Below are 24,671 nucleotides of genomic sequence, written 5' to 3' on the forward strand. Positions count from 1 at the left end.
ATACATGAGACCCTGCCATCTATGTCCTTTCCAACTTTTTAATTCTTATAAATTAAATGAGTATAAAATGGCATCTCACTGTAGTCTTAAATTCTTCATGTCTTCAACCGCTAATCATACATTCCTATGTTCATCACATGCATCTGCGAGATAATTTTTTTAATATTTATTTTTTTTTTAGTTTTCGGCAGACAAAACTAAAAAAAACGTATGTGGTGCTGAGGATCGAACCCAGGCGACACCCATGCCAGGCGAGCGCGCTACCACTTGAGCCACATCCCCAGCCCTATTTTACCCCCCCTTTTCTATTGGGTTATTTGTGCTTTCCTTATTGATTTTTTAGTTTGTCATTCACTCTTTGCTGTGTGTATTCTGAAAATTGTGGATATCTTCTCGCACATTTTAACTTGTATTTTCACCTTGGGTTCCGTGTCTTTTACTCACCTTGATTACATTATAGTCACACATATTATTCCTTTTCTTTTTATGGCTTTTTATGTCTTATTTAAGAAGTATTTCCTTTAAATATTCTGAAGGACAATCTCAATCTTACTAAGGGCGGAGGGTCACAAATGGAACCGGGTTATAGGCAGATTACAGAAGCAAGCACTTTCGTGCCTCCCAAGACACCGTCCCATTTGAAAGAGCCCTGACTAGCAAGCACAAGTGACCAGCTGGCTGGCTGGCAGGTGTGTTCTGGTTATAGAATTAGATATATCATGCTATTAGAGCTGGATGCCATTAAAAATTCTAATCATAGACTGTAATTAACTTTCCTTGCTCTGACGCCCGCTCACTAAGCAACCTTCTGATTATCATTTGGCTTCCCATGTATCTTGCCTACAGGGAGAGAATGTACTGAGAATGTACTGTTCAGGCCGACGTGAGGATCCAATCCATTAAACAGTTACATGCCATGATGTAAATTAATAAATTCGTATTCTGATTTTATCATCTGCCTCATCTGGGCTCCGAAGGCGTGAGTCAGCATCCCCGGGTCTAATCAACACAGACACTGAGAATATCAAGCTTCTGGGCTGAAAAACTAAGAACTAGCCCCAGACCTGAGTGAAATCACCAAGGTAACATTGCCCTGGAGGCCCCTCGGCCTGATGAAGGAGGCTTTCCTACATGTCATGGGATACGGACAGGGATTAAAATTGACGTTTGACATTATAAAGGGCTGCATATTTAAAACTGTGGCTCGGTTCCATTCAGGTGAAGGCAAAGAATAGGGGATGATCATGAGACTCATATTGAATATTTATTGGCTTATGAGCACACACCAGATGCTGCACAAATCCTAGGCAGAAGGTTGAGATTTACAGACATGTTTGAAAATAGCAAAAACATAAACAAAACAAAACAAAAAAAAGGACAGATGGTACGTGCTGAGGAGATGGAACAAGAAGCATCTGACTGATAAATTCTTGTTCCACGTAGGTACTTGTGGTCTAGCATCCACAACAGAAGAAGGCAACTTTAAAGCCTCAAAGTAAAAGAAAACAGGAGAAAGAAACACAGGGTACACCAGAGCACAAACAGGAATGCACTGAGGCCGTGAGATGATCCAGACCAGAGGAATGATTTAGGACGTGAGGGCTGAGGGCAAGATCTTTGAAGTAAGTTCAAAAGGCAAAGTGGAGATGAGTCCGTTAGGACAGATGGGGATAATTGAGCAATCCTGCAATTTAGTCTGCCACTTTATCCATGATCCTGGGTGAGTGGCACCTACAGTGACACTGATCCCCTTCTGGGATCCCAGTTACACTGAGTAATAAAGGGAAGAAAGTGATAAGAACTGCAGTATCTGGAAATTCTTAGCCTAGTGACGGGAAGAGAGTCTCTGCTTTGTATTCTGGCCAAATAAGGGGGAGGGGTCAAACCCACAGGATTTGTTGCTCAAAGAAAGATACGTTCCTAAGCTGGGCTTGGTGGTGAGTCCCAGTTACTCATGAGGCTAAGGCAGGACAATCATTTGTGCCTAGAAGCTTAAGGCCAGCCTAGGCAACATAGCAAAACTTTATCTCAAAAATAAAGAAGAAGAAGAAGAAAAGAATGTTCTAGAAGGAGTGAGAGAAATTCAAGGAAGCTCTATGTAAACAAGCATTATTTCCTGCAGCACTCCTGTGGGACACCCACCAGAGTCAGGTCCTGGTTTAGGGATGTTCTTTGGCTCTAAAAATGAAGTAGAGATATGCTATCCTGTGTGTGACCTGATCAATCTGCAGTGTGGAAGGAAGGTACACCAAAGGCTCAACCAAACAGCAGGCCCATGCACAGCAGGTTCGTGGAAGTGCTTCTCACAGGTGCACCGCCAGGATTCGTGAATTCCAGGGAGCGGGGCTGCAGAGGGCTGGCCTGTGTTCTCTACCAAGCCAGAGCGCTCTGACTCACACATGAAGGAATGAGCTCTTTAAGAGTGGCCTCAGTTGGTGTGCTTATGGGACAAATAAATGTAGACAGAGGGGGCTCCTTGTCTAGTAGAGGTTGTCCCGCACGTGCTCCATGATGGTCTTCAGCCCCAGCCAGGTCTCCTCTGCGGTGGGGATGATCTGGTTGGCCGGAAGAAGGAAGCCATAATGTCCTGTATCTCTCAACTCAAATGTGAATGCATACTTGATGCCATTGTCATATGCCCAGTCGATGCTGCTCCCACTAGCTGGATCTGTAAGTCCAAAGAACAAACACTAGTGAAACCCAGTTTCCTTTAGGATTCCAGAGGAGAGGGCCAGGAGTTCTGCCTGCCTAGAGTTCTTTAGGGACCCAGAGTTCTTTCTGCAAGTCATCAGGCCTCTGACACATAAACTCTGGCTCCATCCATAGATCTTAGGATGTCCTGTATCATGAGGTTCTACAATAATTTCAAATCAAGAGATAGGAAATCCTTACACCCACCCTGTCACTAACTCACTGTGTCCAGCACTGCAGGTCACTCAAAACCAGTCCTTACAGAGATGGGTGGAGTCAGCAGCATCCATGGGAGCCCTAACAACCCTGGTCTCCTGGAATTGTGTCCTCTCTCCTACACAGAATAGGGCTGGCTTCACTTGTGTCACTAACAGGATATTGCAAAAACAAAGCTGTCATGAAAGATACTGCAGCTTGTCCTTGTCCTCTCTTGGGTCCCTTTCTCTGGGGGAAGCCAGAGCTATAATGTAACAAGCCTGATCAAGAGCTTACTGTGGTAAAGAACTGCAAACTCCTAGCAATACTCAGCACTAACTCACCAGGCACCCAAGTGAGTCACCCTATAAGCAGATCCTCCAGCCTTATCAAGACTAGTTAACTGCTGCCCTGGAAGATATCTTGACCCATCTAAGACCCTGAGCCAGAACCACCCAGCTAAGCTATTCTTGAATTCCTGACCCATAGAAACAGTGTAAGAAAATAAATGTTTATTGTGTTAAGCTGCTAAGTTTTATGGTTTTTTTAATACAGCAAGAGATAACTGATATGCAAAGAGGAAGCACATTCCTTAGGGTTTCCCTTTGCCAAAAGGCTTGAGAGAGACAGGAGGCCTGTTTTTCTGCTTCTTCCCAAACTGTACCAGAGCAGAAATCAGCTAAAAGTCCAAAAGAGAAATGATCTTGAATAATAAAATAATGATGTCAATAGCAGCTATTATCTATTCAGCATGAGCCAGTCATTACGTTGGAAACTTGACAGTTATGATCTTGCAATCTTCCAAAACCAGTGAGGTAGGTATTACTGTCCTTGTTTTACAGATGAGGGAATACAGGCTCAGACAGGGTAATTCATCTAAGAAAGTACAGATGCAAAATGGCAGCTCTGGAATTTAAGCCCAGGTCCACCTGATGATAAAGCCCATGCTTTCTTCAACCTACTTGAGGTTCATCTGCTTTATTAACACGTCTGATAAATGAAAATATGGGCTGGGCTTGGTGGCGCACACCTGTAATCCTAGCAGCTTTGGAGGCTGAGGCAGGAGAATCACAAGTTCAGAGACAGCCTCAGCAAAAGCAAGGTACTAAACAACTTAGTGATACCCTGTATCTAAATAAAATACAAAAAAGGGGTGGGGATGTGGCTCAGGGGTCAAGTGCCCCTGAGTTCAATCCCTAGTACCGGAAAAAAAAAAAAAAGGAACAGAAAGAAAATATGGTTCTTTTACCTTCCTGTTATTTCTGTGAGTTGTTTCTCATGGTGGTATGGTATGTGCAATGTTTCTAGAGACACTGCCCGCACTGACAAGACACGTTCCCTAAGGGTATGAACAGGCTCCGCTCTGCTCTCAGAAATCCTTCCGTGTTTCCCATGGATTTTCTACCCTGAGAAAATGCTTCAGCAAAAATAGATGATGGTACCAGAAGCTTCTAAGGGTTCTTTATATGGAAAGCTCAAGTATTTCATAGCACATTTAAGACTTTGGAAGGAGGCAGAACAGCATCTGCTCAGAGGTCAAAGTGATCAAATTCACAAGCTTCACTTTATTCCCTGCTCAACATTCAGCTAATCTCTCATTTTTTTCCTGACACACACGGGAACCTACTATTAACATTGCAGTTTTCAATTAATAATTAAAGATTATTCCCTAATAACACACATAGAGCCATTTAAGGCAGCATAGTATTTCATCATATGGATATACCAAATGTGTTTTTAATCCAGCATGCTCCTGATGGACATTTGAGATGTTTTCTAGCAATTTGTGATAGTAAGTAATGCTGTCATAAACATCCTTAACACCTATGAATTTCCCATGAATCAGATGAACCCAAAGAACTTGTTTTTAAGCCCTTAGTAGATCAGAAGAAGTGAAGAAAAGGACTGTTGGAGGCAGTTGGCCAGAAAGCAGTGCAAGCCAGAGAGGAGGAAGGAGACTAAAAACTCTAAAAAGCACAGGCAAGAATTAGACAAGCCAGGCTGGGGCTGTAGCTCAGAGGCAGAGCGCTTTCCTAGCATGTGTGAGGCACTAGGTTCAATCCTTAGCATCACATGAAAAACTAAACAAATAAAGGCATGCTGTCCATCTACAACTATGAAAAAAAGAAAGAAAGAATTAGGCAAGCCAAACAGGCAGGGGCAAACTATCGAGGGATTCTACATCCCAATATGGCACATTAGATCATAAGAACTAATGTTCAGGAAACCATTCAATCATGAAGAAAGGGGCTTAGGTCTCTTCCACATGCTTAGTTTAAGTAGGCAGGAAAGTATGAAGTCGATTTTAGAATTTAAAATGGTTTATCTAAGAAAAGGTCTGGCACTTGAAGAAATTAACACCAACTGTTTATGTAGTACATGCTAGAACCCTTGGGGTTAGAGTGTTATTATACAAAAATTGATTGCTTTTTGGAAAGCAAGGAGGGCAGAGAAAGCCCACGAAGAACACAGAAGATGGGCTCTTGAAAGAGGTAGGAAATGTTACGGCTCCTGGAGATGCTCAGGAGAACCTTCCTCCTCTTCTGTTGGAGGCATCTGGTAAATCTCCCTAGGCCCGGGCACTGCTCAAGCTGGGGAAAAGTTTGTGTTTGATGTGGGAGGACAAGGCCATAATTTAAAACGGTGTCTGACTCAAAAACCAGAACCCTGTTGACCTACGAAGCTCTTTTGAGAAGACCTCTTCAGCAGGCTGCTAGCAAATCTCCTGTAAGTCTCTTTAGTCCCTGGCTCAGTTCTGACTAATTAAGCAGAGGGTGAAGAAAGTCTCCCAGATGTGTGCTCTGAAGAGTTCCCATTTAACAACACTAATAACAATAAACCATGAATAATTAATGGATTGTTGCTGCAATTAGCAACATAAATACCAGCCTCCTGCTAACTGCTTCATGCTGCTTGTGGCATATGAAATAGAGACTAGGGTGCTTAGATGGCAGTCCAGAGGAGGGCCTGGGGGAAGGATGGAGCACTTCGCAGAAAAGGAGTTCCGAAGGGAAGCCAGGAGAGTGGATTGGGTAAGGTGGAACAGTGAATTCCACACCCAAAGAGGAAAACAAATATACCAGCAAGTGTTTAGGTGCTCTGAAGGGCACCAACGGTTAGAACACTATATACAGAGAAGGCACTAGAGGGAACTAAGGGGACACTACCTTCGAAGGGATTAGAGTTGTGCTTCCCCTGTTTATGTTCACATTTATGTTTTCCATTTGCAGCTGGGATCTTGGACTATGATTTTTTTTCAACAGGAACATTTGAAAACAGACTCACAGAAAAAGGGAACAGGTAGATTCTCAACAGGAGTTGTTGAATGTATTGCCCACAGGAAACATTTTAACAGAAACCAGACAAGGGTAGTTCTTCAAAATGAGGCTGTAGATAATGAACCTCAACACCAGGTTTGGGGCCTCAATAGGTTTTTCTGTTGTTGTTGTTGTTTATTTGTTTGTTTTATTTTGTTTTGGCTAGATGCTAAGCATTGTTGGGAGGACCACCTATAGATCATTTCAAATAAGGTGAGGGGGTCTCCCCCACACCACTATCAGGACCACCATCAGTCTGCCCACGTAAAGGTGGGTTTCATTTGAAAATGGACAGATGGACTTGAAGAATTTTTGGCCAACTGTGTGAAGATGAGGAATGCAGATTCTATCAGCCAACAGGACCTAACTCATCAAGGGCACATGATAAATAGCTGAGCATGTTGAAGGCAACTGCCCACAACCACCATCACACGGGCTTGATAGCAAGTCATTCTATCTCTAACCACAAAAACAGTCGGCCACACAGGCAGGCCCACTGGCAGCTCCCGCCACTCCATTCCCAGTTCCTCTCAGAGCACTTTCGGAACAACTCATCCACACAGCCAGTACTCACACACGGTGGTGCAGGTTGGGCCCACTTGGTACTTAGTGCCTGAAAGGGAAGCCAGAGCTGCAGCAGCATGCCTCGCCACATCGTCCTGGGAAAGGAATCAGCAAAGTGAAGAAGAGTGAATCCTGAGGCCCACAATTGCCCAGCTGTCCTACACTGGATGGTCTGGAAGAGTCTCGGCCCTCCCCCAATCTCCCCTTCCGGTCTCTTCTTTGTTACTTAACTAGACCCAAGATTGGACCATCAACTGAGGGAAGAGACCGGATTCCCCTAATCCTTCTCCACCACATCCCCAATTCTTCCATCCAGTCTGGGAAAGGAGGTAAAGAAAGATGGAGGTGGAAGAAGATCAGTAATAACTCTAAAAGTGTGGAAAACTGGAAAGCTGCATTCAGGCTCTCCAGAGGCCTGGCAAGCTGCTCAGCCCCTGTTAGAAACCAGTAAAGGTACTGAGGAACAAGAATGCCAAGCGTGCTTCAAGAGAAAATCCCTGAAGAACTGGATGCTCTAGAGTGGAAGTGGAGACAGGGCTGCCATATATAAAGAGGACCTTGGATAATTCATGCCTGACCATGAGCCTGGGTCCTCAGCCTGGAGGCTAGTGAGCTGGCTATGACCTGGGCAGAGGGGTGTGCTCAATCAGACCAGCCCAAAGGCTGTGTAGCCCTGCTCCTCCACTCCATCCCAAAATGTCCTCCCCCATTCTAGGGTGAATCACTGGGGGGCACAGAGCACCACTAGCTGTGATCTACGCCCTCCTTCACTTCTTCATTAACTACAGTGAGGGGCCTCTCCCCCCTTGCACACCATAGTGGCAACCACAGTGCATGGCAGGCAGTGGGTATGACACCCTCCAGTCAGAAAAACAAGTGAGAAGGTAAGGCAGACTCCAGCGCAGTTCTTGGAGCTCACAGCAGGCCTAGAAGTAAGAGGCACGTTCTCCTGTCCCCAGTAGGTCTGACGGTACACCCCACAGGGCAGGAGAGAAGTCTAAGCTCTTTATGAAACCACCCAGGCTCCTGGACTTTCCTCTGAAGCTGTAGATCAGTCACCTTGGCAGCACCCAAAGGGTCAAGCAGGCCCAGGGCTGGGTGGAAAGCCGCTGTCACTCACCAGCTCCTCAGCATCTGGGGCCTTCTTGACAGTGTATCCATAGGGATACATCAGCAGCTGTGAGTAGCTGTGCAGGTCGATAAAGCATCTGAAATTTCCATGCTTTTGAATGAAATCTACCACCGATTTCACCTCCACTTCAGAATTGGCATGGGGGCCGTGGTACACTTCAGAGCAAGGGTTATCACTGGCTCCCTCTCCTGTTGGGGGACATCCAACCAGAAATAGTAATCCATAGGCCACGAAAATAGAAATGAGGGCACTAAACCCCAAGGAGGGGTGGGAGGTATTGGCAATGGGCAGCCAGATGCCCTAAAGAACCAGTCCATAGTATGTGCAGACTGCAAGGAGGAGGCCAGGGAGGGCGGTGGTGGGTATTAGATCTCCACGGCTGAGGAAAATTGTTGGGACTTCTTTAAATGGATACAGTTGACCTTATATTGTGCCAATAGCAGTTGTCATAAATAATTAATATCATGCTTGAGAATGAGTTGTAATTAATAAGTATTCTAGATAATTAATATGAATACCAATAAATAATGAAAATGACTCCATTTATTTTGGTGTCAACTTATTCTCTTGCTTCAGATCTTAATAGCCAACTGCTGCCAAAAATAATCTATTGTTGTGGCTAAAATCTCTTGGTTATTTGACAGATACTTAGAAATATTGCCTTCTGTATTGCTTCCCAACACAGCTCCCTGAAGTATTTGGTGATTGTGCATGCGTATGAGCGCGTGTGTGTGTGTAACCACCCCAGTTATGGGAATATCTGGCTTAACTTTGATGCCTTCAGTTCCCGCATTGGTATCAGCTCCTTTCACTTTTCCCTAGTGATTTTTGTGGTTATTTCTGTGCAAGTAAATGAAGTCCATTAAAAACAAAACATCAGGACTGGAGTTGTACCTCAGTGGTAGAGCACTTGCCTAGCATGTATGAGGCACTGGGTTTGATCTTCAGCACCACATAAAAATTTTAAAAGTAAAATAAAGATATTGTATCCATCTACAACTAAAAAATATTTTTAAAAATCAGTGTTGCTGTGAAATAGTATAAGATAACTAATTGGATTTGGAATTGGAAGGTGAGCTTAGATCCTAATTTTTTTTTTTAAGTTGTACATGGACATAATGCCTTTATTTTGTTATGTGGTGCTAAAGATCGAATGCAGGGCCTCACATATGCTAGGTAAGCGCTCTGCCACTGAGTTACAGCCCTAAGATCCTAATTTTTATCAGCCATACAATCTATAGATTATCTCTGAGTTTCCATTGTCTTATTTCAGATAATAAAGTCTACCCACTAAGTTAAAAACAAGATATATGCGAGAGTACTTGGCACATATTTGATATTTTGTAGAGGATGGTTTTTAAAAATCTGGAACTCAGAACCCAGGTTACCTAATTCCCCTTCTCTCTCTCAACAGCATGCTGCTGAGGTTCATATTACATGTTAAGAATAACTGCTGGAATTTAATTTTCACAACATGATCTTGCCTATTAGGGTAATAGTGCTAATTGCTCCCTTGGATTCATACATCTAATATGAGAGTAGTTTTAAAACATCAGAATGTCAGTGTAGGGCCTGGAGTTGTAGCTGGTGGTAAAGCACTGCTTACCATATACAGGCCCTGCACACGAAAAAATAAAAAAAAAATTGGCATAATTATAATAACAATGCAAAGATACTCTGTCCCACTGTCCTCCCAGGAAGACAAAATGTATTCAATCATTCCTTTTCAAAATTACAATAAAATCTTTAAAACAAAACAAATAGAATATATCCACCTAGAGACCCTCAAAGAGGCTGCTAAGTCTGTCAGTGAATGGAACAATGGAACCAGAGTGGAATAGGCTCCCTCAACACCAGCTCAGAATCCCCGTGAACAGGCTCATCCCGTGGCAGTGGGATCTGAAACTGTTCCCCCACCTACCTGCAAAACTCGCATTCCAGTTTCGATTTGGATCAGTGCCAACACAGCGGCTTCCAGGATTCAGGGACCGTGTCTTCCTCCATAATCGGTTCTGAAAAAGCCACCCAACACCCAGAGGTAGGTCAATCAACAGAAGCAGTGAAAGGCTTCTGGGAGACTAATATGGAGATGATCACAGTAGATGGGATGAGCTGCTTGCAGCTGGGCCTGAGGGAGCTCCAGTCCTCGCTATGGGGCAGTTTGCTCTCATCCCCTCCGACAGGAGGAGTTTGTACTTCTGGCTTTAAGAAAGGAATGGCCCTTAAAATCCCCTGATAAGAATTTTATATGCAAGAACCAAGTTGATGCCATCTGAATGCCCTGAATAATTATTGGCTTCAGTAGACATGGGACGCTCGGCCGTTACGTGCCTTGATGATCACCTATGCCTATTTTATTTTTGCTTTAAGAATCCACTGAATCTAGTCAAGCTCTGGGTTGGGGAATAAGGGAGTAAATTAAATGGCACAACAAAGAAGCCATCAGCCAAATTCAGAATGTGAGACATTATACAGGAAATTACTTAGTTTCTCCAACAAATGAATGACATTTTAAAAGGATGAGTGGGGGTGCTGATGTAGTATAAAAGGAACTGCAGCGACATGTAGATGCAACGTGCAGACCTTGTTGGATTCTGACTTCAACAAATTGACTCCTAAGAGACACTTTAAAGATAATTGGGGGTGTTAGATGATATTAAGGAACTTCCATTAATTTTTTAAAGGTGACAGTGGTGTAGTGGGTTTGGGGCTTTTTATTATTATTATCATCATCACCTAGAGATGCACACTAAAGTAGTTTTGGGTAAAATAACATGATATCTGAGATTTGCTTCAAATTACATCAAGAAAAAAATTGTGTGGGAGAAAAAAAGATGAATAAAAGATTGAGAAAATGTTGATAATAGATCAAGGCTCATAATAGGGAGTTCCTTAAACTATTCTCTCTATAAAAAATATATATTCCCTGGTGATTCTCAGCTCCGAGAATGACTAGAAGATGAATTCCCAAGGAAGCTCATAATACGCGCGTTAGTAGAAGTGCTCTCTAAGGGTACTGGCAAACCTAGGAACTCATTTCACTAAGTTTCACTCCAAGTTCAGCCCATTCGGGGTTACTCACTTGAGTGTGTGTGTACACATATCCATCAGGATTGGCCACAGGCAACAAGAAAATATCCACTTTCTCCAAGATGGAGGTCACAGCTGGATCCTCCCCATAATCAGACACAATCTAAGCAGAGACAAGGTGTTTGTCAGCTATACCTCAGCAGGCTGGATTACTAAGGTCCAATAGGGTATGTTCCTTAGAGGCCCAGTGCCCACCAAGAATGGATGCTTCTAGAACAGTGTCCACCCTCGAGGCTTCTTTGGTGTCTCCATGGGCATGGCTGTCTGTAAAAGCCCTCCGAGCTCCTCAAGACCTGGGGACATGGCTGCATGACAACATCAACTGCAGTGAATCCTGGGGTGCTCGCTTTGTTCATTCCCTCTGAGAGTGAGGGGGGTCACACCATATCTTAAGAATTTGAGCCCCCATCGAAGGAGTAGGGAAGATATGACCTTCACATCCAGGCTTAAAACACTGTTGCCTACCAACACAAGCTTAAAACAGACTTCCTGGATGGATCTGGAGGCAGCTTGAAGTCCCTCCTAAGGGCTGTGCGACTTGGAGGGGCCGAAGGCAAAGTTCATTTGACTAGTGCTGAGTGTTTCTCTGCTCCCCTCGCAGGGCTGCAGAGGGTCAGAATCCCAGGCATACTCGTGGCTTATCGGCTTGCTCCCCACCATTTTGTCACTTAGCCAAACTGGGCCGATAAAGTGGTTTTAACCATTTACTTCTCCAATCTGAAAAGTCCCCAGCCTACTGGGGTGTACAGAGCACCTTCCTATCTCATCCCCAGGGCCCAGCTATGTGAGATGCTGCAGGGGCCCCTGGGGCCCACCAGAATCCTTGGCTAATACCAGGCGACATGACCTTCCTCGCCGTCCAGATGGCAGTGGCCTGTGAGATCCACTCGCGGGAATGGATGCCTGCATTGAGCCAAATGGCCGGTCGCTGCTCGCCTCCTGTGCTGAACTGCAGAAGGGAAAAGAGGCCAGAAAATGACCCGCCTGCCCGCGTCTCCACTCACCTCTCCTCTCCCCAGCTCGCTCCTATTCATTTAATTCATTTAAGATAATTCAGAGACCAAATGTTCCTGAGGGCACCGTCTATTTATTGGGCTTATCCGTGACCAGGGAGCTTAATTGGTTGGCTGCAGCTCCGGGCAGCCTGAACCTCTCCAGTGTTGGGAGCAAATGGAAAAGAGAAACAATTGTTATTGTGGATTAGAATGCTGGTGCGATTAGAGATAATAGTATGTCTCTTGAAAGACCTCAAATGGTATCCCAACAGAGAGAGACACAAGGGTGCATGAACCAGGCTGTTTTGCTGATGCAATAAATGAATTCGGTTTTAAATTAGGAAGAAGAGGGCTTCACTATGGCTCTTTGTAAATGACAGTAATGAATTCTGGCTCCTGCCTTTGCCATAGTGTTGGGGCCCTGTGGGTCGGAGCTTGGTGCTAACGAAGCCAGGGTCTCCATCAGACCAGGCAAATAATCTAATTGTAATTATCTTAAAGAAACCAGCTCAGTGGCAGGTCTCCCTTCCCACTGATAGATAGCTTGCTAAAAACCTGGGTTCTTTGGGCTTATATGAAGCTAAGGGTTTGGCAAATTCTGAGCACCATCAGTTGTTCCATGGTTTATATGCCCAAATTCCTTTTTATTCATTCAATTGGATTATTTCTGTAATTTATGTCATTGTCATAGTGTTCTACCTCCTTTGCCAATACAGACCTGTATCTGTTAGAAATATCTGGAAACTAGGCTTCGTGCAGCCAAGGATCAGAGCCTGGACTTAAAATTATACCCACCCTAAAATTAGCTTCCTAGGTTGCTTTTCCAATAAGTAGCCCTAAAAGCAGACTAGAACTCGTAGGTCCAAACCAACTTATCTTGCTGTTTACAGAAGGTGGGATTGAAGGCAAAGCCGCAGCCCTTCTGGGAGCTTCCTGGAATGCTAACCTCTCCCCTTTGACTCTTTCAGTCAAAACTTGGAACTTGAGCCCCCATCGAAGGAGTAGGGAAGATATGACCTCCATATCCAGGCTTAAAACACTGGATGTGCTCTTTCTACCTGGCCCACATTAGACAAAAACGTGTGACTCTGTCAGATCAAATTCTAGCCAGAGCAATCTCCCAGCCTCACTGACCTTTGAAGGGCACAGGGGCCTCACCTTCAGGACATACATCGGCCGGTTTTCAAATGACTGTCCAATCTTCACCCTGCTTGCCAGGTCAGGGAAATCTGTGGCAATGTTGTCCATCTCTTGGTAAATCTGCAGTGTAGAAAAAGTGCACCCAAGGGCATTTTTAGAATTTGTTTAGCTGTCAGAGAACAAATCTGTCAACTTTATCTTATCAGTCTTCATGATTTTTTCTGAGCTCCTAACCTTGGGGTTGACCATATTATCCACCGGGAATGCTTATAGAGAGAACTGCCCAAAGAGTCGCTTTCTACAATTTTCTAGAGAATAACACATTTCATTTGTCCATGAAATTGTAGTTCACCCAACTAGAGTGGAGAGGCTTATATTAATAGCTCTTGCTGCAAAGTGTGGTACTCTGTGCCATCTTGGTCTGGAACGTCAGAGCAGCCCTGCCTGGTCAAAGTTATTCACAGCAGACCTCCCCAAACACGCGATCACTTTATCTACCAACAACAACAACAAAAATCAATTTAGCATGCACCATTTCCATATATGTACCAGCATAGAAATACATTACATACATTATTTTTTTTTAAGTCACAGAGGTTGTAATAATTTCTCCTTCATCCCAATGGGCCATCTTGCTTACTATACCCCACTTTGGATCTCTAAAGATTTAAAGATTTTCTAAAGATTTCACCAGAGTAAGTGATAGAGAGCTGTAAATAGTGGCTAAGAATACTCCCATATGCCTTCAGGGGAGAAAAAAATATTTGTTTTAAATAGAGTTGATCCATTTTATTTTCTTGAATCATTTGAAGGCCGAAAGAAGGAAATATACAAATGTGTTTAGTCAATAAGATTGGAAGAAGGAGATATACATAGGAGGAAAATGTTCAATCAACATTGAATCAAAACAAGCTTACAGGGTTTATGGAGTGGCAGTCAATATAGTAAATTGTGCAGAAGCAAGAAACCACCCTCGAAACACACAGGCAAGCTAGAAAGTACAGTGAAGGTGATTCACAGCCAGTTGAAACGCTCACAAAGGTGAAATTGTACATGCCAGAAATGAAGAGGGAATTAAATACCAAGGTGGAGGAGAGGAGAGGAGGCTTCAGGTGCTGGGGGATCACAGCCAATGAGGAAGAGAAGCAGAGGGCTTAGGACCCAGCATGGGGCAAGGAGCTAGGACTTCAAGCTGGAGATTGGCATATCTGATCACATAAAGGGCTTGGAAACTCTTCCCCCAGAGAGCAGAAGAAAAGCAGGGTGGCTGTCCTAGGCATGAGAGGAAAGAGATTTATCCAAGAAAAGTTACGACAATAAGATGTGTCCAGATGTGGGGTCCAAATTCATGCAGCCAGCCACTGCCACGACATACACACAGGATCTGGAACCAGAAAGCCTGACAGAGACAAAAGTGAAATTCCACCAGAGACCTAAGAAAGCCTAAGTGGTTGTAGGATGTGAGCTTTGCAAAGATGTTTTTTGAAAGAATTGAAACAGGAAGGCTATGGCAAACCTATCCGAAGCAAAAGGCCTCCCAGGGAGCGAACAATAGCTGAAAGTCAGACTGCAGGGCACCTAAAGCTAGAGAAACCAGAGGCAAAGTGGTTTGAGAAAGTGGAGCCTAGGCCTCCAGCAAGTGAGGGGATGGCCCCTCTGGATCCTTGGATGACATTTGCAACTGGTTAACGGGGCTAGAGAGGGCCCCACGTTAATGAGGCTAACGTCATGGGTTTGATCCCTGTGTGGGCCCTGAGCTCCACTTTTGTCCATGGCCTGAGACTGAACTCCTAACTTTATCCAGCTGTTTTGCAGATGTATGTCATTGGTCACAAGAGGGATCAAGGGGCAGTGTAGTTGGAATATACACAATAAACAAAGCTACTGACAATCATGGGAAAGAAGTGGAAATAGCTGGTCAACCTTTGAAATAATCCCTCATCTAGAAGAAAAACAACTTAAAGTATTTGTTTCGTGGAAAGCATGCAGGAACACCAGGTTTGCACATAAAGAATGACCCTTATTAGGGTGGATGAGGGAAAATACCGGTTTAGATTTGGGGTGTGTTCCTAGCAGAGTTTGCAGACTAATGAAGGAGATACCGGGGGACATAAAAGAACTACACCGTTCATTCAGTTCCATTCCATAGTCCCTCTTGATTTCTCAGGTTCCAATATCACATGAAATTATCTTGCTCCAAATTTTTCATTTGAAAGTTTGGCTTACCTTGAAAGTCAGACATCTATATAAAGTGGTTTCTAACTAAACACAGCACCAAAATGCATTATGGAACAAATATACATTATAAGTAGTCATGATGAATGAGTGGAAATATTTGGTTAACCTTGGAAATAACCACTTGTCTACTTGACTGGAATAAGTAACATTTTATTCTGGGTGAGGGATTATGGTGGGGGAGTAGGAGGTTGAATTACAAGGACTGGAAATGATTGCAATTATTTCATAGTTTTCTATAAGCGGTTGCTTAAGAAAAGAAGGATGTATGTGGAAAATAAGGTCCACTTTGTATTTCACCATTTTCTTCAGTGTTGGTAGGAGTTAAACAGCCCAAAGATTGGAAAGGAATTAAAGTATACAAGGACTGGAAATGAAAGCCCCTCCGTGAAGTGATATTGTGATGAAGACTAATACCTACTGGAAATTAGAAAAGTTACAAAATTCAGGCAACAGAAGATCTTGGCCTTAAACCTGCTCTGAAATACTTACAGTTTCCAGAGTATGGTAAGCCCCATAGTTGAAGGTATTATTGCTCCGCTCTTGCCCTTCGTTATATTGCATTTCTTCATCTTCATTATCTAAAAGGGCCTGAAAACAGACACAGCAAAATGGTGAAGTCATCCATGGGAGACAGATCGTGTTTTTCCTACCATATCTTGGTACAGAGGCTGGCCAAGTTGATGGCTCCTTCCACACATCAAGCAGCACAAATGTCAAGGTTTAAAAGGGGATCGCATAGCTTAAATTATACAAAGTAAGGATTAAAGCACAGGGAAGTGTAAGTTCAAGCTGCCTACTTCTTAAAGAACTTGCATTCCTCATCACTACATAACGTGGTAATGCCAAATTTCTAAGGAGTTTAAATAAATTCTGAGAAAGTAGGACAACAGAATGACCAGTGTTCATTTTCACCTAAGATCTTCATTCTCTAATGTTCTTGGTTCATTTGAAACATTTCAATATACAAAAATACCGCAACATCAATGCCAGGAGAAAAGCCATCAGCGTGTGTACACTGGTCATCGTGATGAGTGTGGTATGATTTTGAAAAATGAACTATCATGCCCTTTAACCAAAAGTAAAAAAAGTGTGGGGGGGTCAGATTTCTTTCAAATATCTATAAAACTTTACTTCTCGGTGTCCAATTTAAGTCACCCCATTGAAAACCCACTTACTCCCTGGAAGCAACATATGTGCTACTGGGTTATTCTCTAGTATGAAATCTCTAGACATCAGCCTGCATCTGGTATCCAGTGCCTCTGAAATGCACAGCTTGGGAAACCATTCAGAAACAAAGAAATTCTTATAACCACTCATACTTTGAAGGTTCCTGGCAGATGTCTGTGACATGTGAGGATGATTAATAAGCTCACAGCTGCTCACGCCATCAGGAAACTCCCGGGCCAAATCACCAATTAGTCCATAACCCACCTCGGTGAAGGAGAGAGCATGAGCCAGACACAGTCCTGCTGTTCAACACAGGTCGTGGGGCTGCATGGTGATGTTCCCCCCACTGGGGACTACTGGGGACATTCTTGCCTTCTCACAAGGGCACTTCTTATGACTGGTCTCCAATATCCCCCACACCCACCTTGGCTCCTAACTTCAAATAAGAAAAGGGAGAGGGGCTTATTACTTACTGTGATGTGCCAGATACTGTCAGACACTTTGCATACATTTAACTAAAGAATCTTCCCAATAAACTACACGAAGTTAAGCGTCATTATTACCATTTTACTGATGAGGAAATGGAGGCTTGAGAGCATAAAAACTTGTTCAAAGACACAGCACTAGCAAAATTGGAATCTGGGGCCAGATCTCTGTTTCCCCGTCTACCACAATGCTATTCCTCTAACAAGTCACTGCGATTTACTTCCATTTATCTCAGTTTCATCATCTTTGAAATGATAAAGGATGACACAAGACCTTGAAATCTCTCAGATCCATTCTGGACTGGCCGTTTGGTCCTATGCAAGACCAGTGAGAGGCCATGGCCTACCCACCTGCAGGTCATCAATTGTCACTGAGTACTCCAAGCCTTGGGACTTCAGGAAGGATTTGACTGGCTGTAGACTGATAGACGGAACCAGGACATCCACAGGCCGGCCCAAGGTAGAGGGAGAACTCCAAAAGTTGAGCTGAAGAGAACAGAAATAAAACCAGATTCAAGGACAATTCAAGTAAAACACACAGTAAGTTCATTCTTCTAGAACCAGTAGAAGGTAATCCCCGAGGAGCAGAGTTCTGCCCAAAGGCAAACATCACCCACATCACAACTGTATCAAATCAGACCACTCAGCGAACAGTACCTGGCAGAGTCCAAGAGATGGTAAGTCAATGGCAGCAAGGAGGAGGGAGCCCAAGACTCAGGCCTCCTATTTTCCGGGACCACCCTGCTCTCACCTATAGCTCTTCTTACCCATCAACTTTCTTGATTGTCTAAATGGCCTGTCTACTAATACAAGGTTATACACGGAGAATCTTCCAGAATAAAAATAACATTGCCAGTAGTACAAGATTCCTCTCCCACCAAAGTTAAAACACTCACTCAAGGGGACTAAGAAGCAGCACATACCTTAAAGTTGTCCGAATTCACTAGTTGAGTCAGTTTGCTGACCTCGTCTCCATTTCTGACATTAATCCTAAAAACTTGGTCCCTGGAGAAAGAGGGGGGAAAAAAAGCCAAAGATAATGGGGAGCTTTCAACTGGCAAATAAACCCCAGCCCACTATCCCAGACAGAACTGGGCTGAACGAGAGGAAATGGTCTAGTCTTTGGTTATAATGTATAGCCATTAAAAATAAGACTACGTGGCAGATATAAAAAAGTGCTCATGGTATAACTTGAAGGGAAATATTAAGTGAAAGAGCAGGACACAAAATTGTATGTATGCCATGATTACAAGTATGGAAAAAGCAGATGCACTGGAAGAAAAACAGACAACGGAAATATCCCAAATGCTGACAGCGCTCAAGTTCGGGTCGTGGGATTATGGATGACTTACTTTTTTTCCCTAGTATCTGTTTTCTGTAATGTGGTCATATTACTTTATAATGAAAAGCATATATATTTTTACAGAAAGGAATGTTCCTGAGTTACATGCAAAGCTAACTCAAGACATAAAGAAGCACTTCTTCACTGTCAGGGTGAGGGCTGAAACCCTGGTGGAACCTCCAGACTGGGAAGAGCTGGACGAGGGAGCAGAACCTCCATCCTGGGAGGCTGGGCTGTTGTCCTCTTAGAGAAGAGGGGGGAGGCTGGGTGCTCGGCCTTCCCCTCAGTCCCAGAGTCCAACACACACATGCTTCACAATGGAGCTGAATAGAGCTCAAGGTGTGAGGCTGAACTTGGGACTACTGCTGCCCACAGGGTCGGAGAGGGTCTAAAAGGGCCTGCCAGTCACAGCCCCCTTTGTCGTTTGTCCTGCACTTATTTCGTATAGGTTATTTAGCTTCCGCAGCAGGGGCGGGAGAAGAGGCCCCAAAGTCCTGCGTGGGAGGGAGAAGGCTGGGGCTGAAAAGCTGCCTTTGTGTTCTCGGCCTGCTCGGGGAGCCAGGGGAGCCATTAGGCCGTTGCTAGGTGACGGACCAAATGAGTCCACACTCGACGCTGTCACATGCGTCATCCCTTTGACACGAGTGAATGCGGGAAGAGCGGCTGGAGAGGGCTGTGGGCTGAAGGACCTGTTGACAGAGTAAATGGCTCTGTCACGGGGAGCTAAACGTGCAGCCTCACGTGGCCACCCCTCACCAGAAAACCAGTTCAGTCCGGATGGACCCTCAGGGTTTTGCATGGTTCTAGAAAGTTCCGGGGGCTCTTCGCGGGGGTCTTGGCCAGGCCCAAGGAGTCAAGACCCACTGCAGGTAGCTAGTTTGGAGAAGATGTCAGTGCCCGGGGTTTTTTTGTTTTCTCTCCCACCCTAGCCAGTCCCCACAGGGTCTTGGAGGTGGGCAGCTAACTGCTGCTGAGGGCCCTGGTAGAGAAGCCCTGGCTGGGCAGCTGTGTCTGAAGCTGCTAAGGCTTGGATATGGCTCAAGGGTGCAAGTGCTCAAAAACTGGTCCCAATTACAGTCCTGTGGTTGGGTGGTAGGAGCTAGCTTTAAGAAGTGGGGCTTACTGGGTACCCCAAAGGGATTAATGCTGATCTTACAGAGTTAGTCCCCAAGACAGTAAATTACTATACAATGAGTGGCCTGGCCTCTAACTCTGGCTTCTTGTCTTGCCATGTGACCTCCCTCTCACACATGCTCCAACTATGATGCCATCCACCATGCTATGATGCAGACAGGGGGACCCTACCAGAGACTGAACGAATAAGGTCACCCAATCTGGGATGTTCAGCCTCCAACACTGTGAGCCAAATAAACCTCTTTTCTTTACCCATTACCTAGCTTTGAGTATTTTGTTATAGCAACAGAAAATGGACTAATACAGAACCCATCAGGTTTGCTAAGAGTTGGACTACAGCCCTGGGAAGATGGCGAGTCAGACCAGCATTTCTCTGACACAGGCAAGAAACTTTGAAGGGGAAAAGGGGAAACAGGTTTAAATCAGAAGGGACTAAGATTAATCTGCTGAACTCATATTCTTTCATAACCTACCTCCAACACTCCAGAAAAAGTGGTATCTTAAAAGTGAGTATTCTAGAAAGAGCCTGTACATTGACCAAAATCTAGGCATTTATAAAACAACACTGGCTAGAGCAATCACAAAGAAGGAGGGGACAGAGAAGGAATGAGAAGAGAAAACAGAGAGAGACGTAAGAACAAGAACCAAGTCCACATCCCATTCCATCATCATCTCCTCCACCTGTCACTCTTGCCTTAGTATGCCTTTGCACACATTACTCCTTCTGCCCACAATCACAGTCCGTTTCCTATCTTTCTGGAAATCTCCTGCCTAGTCTTTAAGAGCAGCTCATATTATCCATGAAGCTTTCCCTAACCAGAGGAGGCAAAGTTAGGTATAGTCTTCAGACAGTGCTAGAAATTGGCAGTAATATTAGGATTTAACATTATCTTTATGAACATCAGTGCATCGATACCTAAAATCAGAGTGTGTGCCGTACAAAGGACAGTCATTCTTGCTCTCATTATCCTTGTCTATGGACAAAGATAATGTTCACTCCAGGTCATGAGAATGCAGATGGTTGAATCCTCCATTACCTGGACGTTCATTCAACCTTGACTGGGAGCTCTTTCTGGAGATGGAAGATTTGCCTGGGAGAGGGGACATGTTGGAGTTTGCAGGTTGCTGGGTCCACTCCTCCTCCATACTGGTGCTCTGATCCCTCTTACAATACCCAGGACCATCCAGCTGCTACCAACACCAGATTGAGGATGCCCTGCCACTTACCCTCACACCTGTCCCAAGTTCAGGACAGTCAATACAGGCAGTCGAGTGGCTTATTCTTTGTGTATCTCTCATCAATGTCCCTAGCCAGGCTTAGCAGCCACCATGAACAATATAGACATGATTTCCCAAAACTCTCAAGAGGACTGTGAGCTACTGCTGAAACTACAACCAGTTCTGCAACTACTTCCTGTTCTGTCCCTGCCCACACCTCCCAGCCACCTGGCCATTGTCCCAAACTTAAGATGACCAAAGACCAGGACAGAAGGTACCAGCAGTGCAAGAGAGACTGGTGGGTAGGAGAACCAAGTGAAAGGGAAGAAGATGGGTGGTGGGGAGAAACCATCATCCTCATCCCTAGCAGGCAGTCTCCGTCCTGGCTTCTAATTACAAATGCTTGGAGACCAGCTTGCCTATGCTCTAAATGTTCATTGAGCTGGATGACCAGGACATGTCAATGGACCCTAGGAAGGACTGCTGCTCCTTTTCTGGATTACTTACTATGGAGTGAGACTTTGGAGTTTTAACCAATAGATAACACAATAGTTAAAACCATCTGCAATCAGCTATTGGTTAAAACCATCTGCAATCAGCTCAGGTACACAGCTCTCTCTGTGCAAAACTCCTGCTGTGAGCAGTCTAGGCCCCGCTGTCTTAGCCCGGGTGCTCACTGCACCATAAGAAGGAACATATCCTGAGAAATAGAGATTTTCCAGCCACACGAATAGCTGCAGTGGGAACCTGACAGCTCCATGCGTCAGCCCACACAGCAGCAGGTGTAGTAATGACACATCTACTGCTGAGCTGCCTGTGGAAAAATCTCCTTCCCTGGCCACCTGCTACGCCTAACCCCCAAGCTATTTAGCAGTAGAGACACAGGTATCAACAGAGTCATAAAAATTACTCAATCTCATATAAGTAATTGCTTCAATAAACAACCCCAAAGTCTCTTTAACCAGGTAGTATAATAGAAAGTAAACTAATAGTTATAGATAGACCAGTGAGATAGAGGATTCTATTTGGAGATTAACTTATGTTATAGGAAAAAGGGTATGGGTTTTGCATGCCGAGTTCCAGCTCCCCTGCTTACCAGCTAAGTGGCCTTGGGCGGGTTCCTTAACCTTTCTAAGGCTGAGGTTTTTCATGTTTAAATGGAGGAAAATAACACCCCTGCCTGGCAGAGTTGTTGCATGATCCAAAAGATAATGTACATGAAAGCTCTTTGGAAATGGCAAAGCTTTTTGCAGTAATGAGTTATTATAAGGCAATCTTCTAGCAGGGCCCCACGGCATCTCTTTCATCTCTCCTACCTCCCAAATCTCCTCTCTGCAAACCTCCAAGCGTTGTGTGTGGAGCATGTTGAGCATATATGCACACAAAAACTCACACACATCGTACAGGTGTGGGTCCCTGCATTTCAATTTCCATAGCTGTGCCAGGAGCACCGGCTCTACAAAGTCTTCACTGTAAACAGAGAAGTGAGACCAAAAAGACTAAGACCCAGGTTTCCTCTTTAAGTGTGGTGGAAATCAGAAACAAACAATTTCTGGTCATTCTTTGTAATTAATAGTGTAGGAATGCTGGGTGCGGCGGCTCACACCTGTAATCCAGTAGCTCAGGAGGCTGAAGCAGGAGGATTGTGAGTTCAAAACTAGCCTCAGCAACTTAGTTCCTGGCTAAGGAACTTAGCCAGACTCTGCCTCAAAATAAAAAAAAATAAAAGGGCTGGGGATGTTGCTCAGTGGTTAAGCCCCTCTGGTTCAGTTCCTATACCAGAATGATAAAAATACTAATAACAACAACAATAATGGTGTAGGAATAAGAAAATAGGGGATGCCTGAAACTGACCTTACAAATAAGAAGCAGAAAGAAAAGGAATTATCAGATTAGGGAGCTGGAGAGGGACTGTGGAGCCCAGTAGTTCTGATTTCAGAAGAAATCAGGCCTCAGATTGCCCTAATCCCCTTCCTCTTGAGGTAAATGACAAGCTATTCCTTTTCAATTCCATTTGGCCCTCATATTGCTGAAAAAAAAATATAATAAGAAGTCCAAAAGGAACTTACCCAAAAAATTTTTCTCGGCCACACATGCTTGACCCAATAAGGGTCACAAAGAACAGTATCCACCTCATGTCCCAAAGTGACAGTCACATAGTAGTTGAGTCAGGCTGTATTTATAAGGAGCCCAGGGCAGACTCACATCCTCAAAAATGCTAATGTGATTCCCAAGCACCCCTGCAACTCTGACTGTGTGGCAGGCGGGTTCCCACCAATGCCTCCTCCATTCCTTTTGAGTGATAAAGGGCAGAGCCTCTTCATTTACAAGGTCAGAAACTTGCTCCACGGGCTGGAAAAGTCTGGGCCAAGGGTGCCATATTGCTCATCGCTTGGCATCTAAAGAGCATTTTTGAGTAAATAGAAAAGTCCCACGGAAGTGGTTAGAATTTATACTGACAAGAGAGTCCAGATGTCAACCTGGATGGAATTGCCTCTAGAGTTAAAAAGTGAAGAAAATCAAGTGACCCAGGCCAGTTCTGAGACCACACTTGACAAGTCCTTTCAGAAAATGTTCACCAGAGAATGTCATAATGAGAAGAGTTCATGGCCTCTTTTATAGACCTGAGGCTGAATTCTTGTGAGTCCCCTGAGAAAATAGAAAGATATGCGGTCGATGCTATAGAAAGGAAGTATTAATCTGAATAAATTATCATTTTCCCTTGGGATCTGAACAACAGGTAAGGTTTGATAAAATTATTAATAATAAAACTTTCTTGGGCTGGGGATCTGGCTCAAGCAGTAGCGCACTCGCCTGGCATGCGCGGCGCTGGGTTCGATCCTCAGCACCACATAAAAATAAAATAAAAAGATGTTGTGTCCACCGAAAACTAAAAAAAAAAAATATTAAAAAATTCTCTCTCTCTCTCTCTCTCTCTCTCAAAATAAAATAAAATAAAATAAAACTTTCTTAGGTTTTGCTAGTCTTTGACTCTGGTATCCTTTCTTTCAAGTCTCAATGGAATAAACGGAAGGCACTCATCATCTGAATGACTTCTTCATGGGCTCCGGGGCCTTTGGGTCTGTACCTACATTCCTAATTTCCCAAAGCCTTCCCAATCCCACCATCCCCATGGGCTAGATTCTTTCTGCATCTGCCCAAAGGTAGTGGATATAACCAAGAGTCATGGTTGGGAAATTATTCTGACCCTTGTTAAAAAGGTAAAGAAAGCTTTATTCAAGATTTTTGCTGTGGAGATCATGAATATTGCAATAGGAAAGTCTAACTGTGCTTAAGTCCAAAGACAGCAGAATGAAGGGATCAGCAGATGGGAAATCACTAAGAGGAAACACCAAGTCAGGGGGATTCTTTCGAAAGTGGCCTAACAAGAGTCATGCTAAAGGCGCCTAGGCCATAGACTTATACATCAATAGTGCGGGATGAATAACTTGATCAGATATCAAAGTGAGGGGATGACTTAGCAAGGTCTTTGCTAAGACTGGCTCTGTCAGGGCCCAAGAACAAACCTAGTCAAAAAAGAGGACATCAAGAGTTGGGGTTGGGGTTCAGTGGTAAAGTGCTTGTCTAGCACATGTGAGGCACTGAGTTCAATCCTCAGCACCACATAAAAATAAATAAATAAAATAAAGGTACTGTGTCCATCTACAACTAAAAATATTTTTTTAAAAAGACATCAATTCTAAAGCATGGTCCAAGAGAGAGCCTCCATCAGGAGTTGTGGAACTGAGGGCTTCTATCTTCTTTACCTATCTCAGGGCTGTTGTGTCCTCCTAACACCTAATTAAATTCCCTAACCCACTGAGTCCACAACAGAGGCTGGGCTGTACTTCACCAAGGTAGATTTCAGCTTTGAAGTTAGTAACAAGAGAAACTGAGGTATTGGGACTGTAGCTCAGTGGCAGAGTGTTTGCCTAGCATGTATGAGGCACTGGGTTCCATCCT

At 44.1% G+C, this 24,671-nt stretch overlaps 1 protein-coding gene across 1 annotated transcript; it reads right to left on the reverse strand.

Moving 5' to 3' along the window:
• Positions 1–1,256: 1,256 nt before the first annotated feature.
• On the reverse strand, positions 1,257–22,867 carry Cpa4 (carboxypeptidase A4). The gene is made up of 11 exons (XM_015493951.2): positions 22,778–22,867; positions 17,938–18,019; positions 17,366–17,500; positions 15,852–15,950; positions 13,143–13,244; positions 11,837–11,938; positions 10,982–11,092; positions 9,821–9,911; positions 7,888–8,087; positions 6,778–6,862; positions 1,257–2,668 (listed from the first exon to the last, which is right to left on the reverse strand). Exons 1-11 carry the CDS (start codon positions 22,843–22,845, stop codon positions 2,481–2,483), a joined length of 1,263 nt encoding a protein of 420 aa, XP_015349437.1. The 5' UTR covers positions 22,846–22,867; the 3' UTR covers positions 1,257–2,480.
• Positions 22,868–24,671: the final 1,804 nt, after the last annotated feature.

The sequence above is a fragment of the Marmota marmota genome, unplaced genomic scaffold (assembly GCF_001458135.2).
Source record: "Marmota marmota marmota unplaced genomic scaffold, marMar, whole genome shotgun sequence".
Classification (NCBI taxonomy): domain Eukaryota; kingdom Metazoa; phylum Chordata; class Mammalia; order Rodentia; family Sciuridae; genus Marmota; species Marmota marmota.

Coding starts and splice junctions, on each gene's coding strand:
- Cpa4 (XM_015493951.2), bottom strand. CDS start 22,845: ATGAGGTGGATACTGTTCTTTGTGACCCTTATTGGGTCAAGCATGTGT. Junction 11,939..13,142: donor GGCCGATGTATGTCCTGAAG/GTGAGGCCCCTG, acceptor TCCCTTCTGCAG/TTCAGCACAGGAGGCGAGCA. Junction 2,669..6,777: donor CCCAACCTGCACCACCGTGT/GTGAGTACTGGC, acceptor TTGGACTTACAG/ATCCAGCTAGTGGGAGCAGC.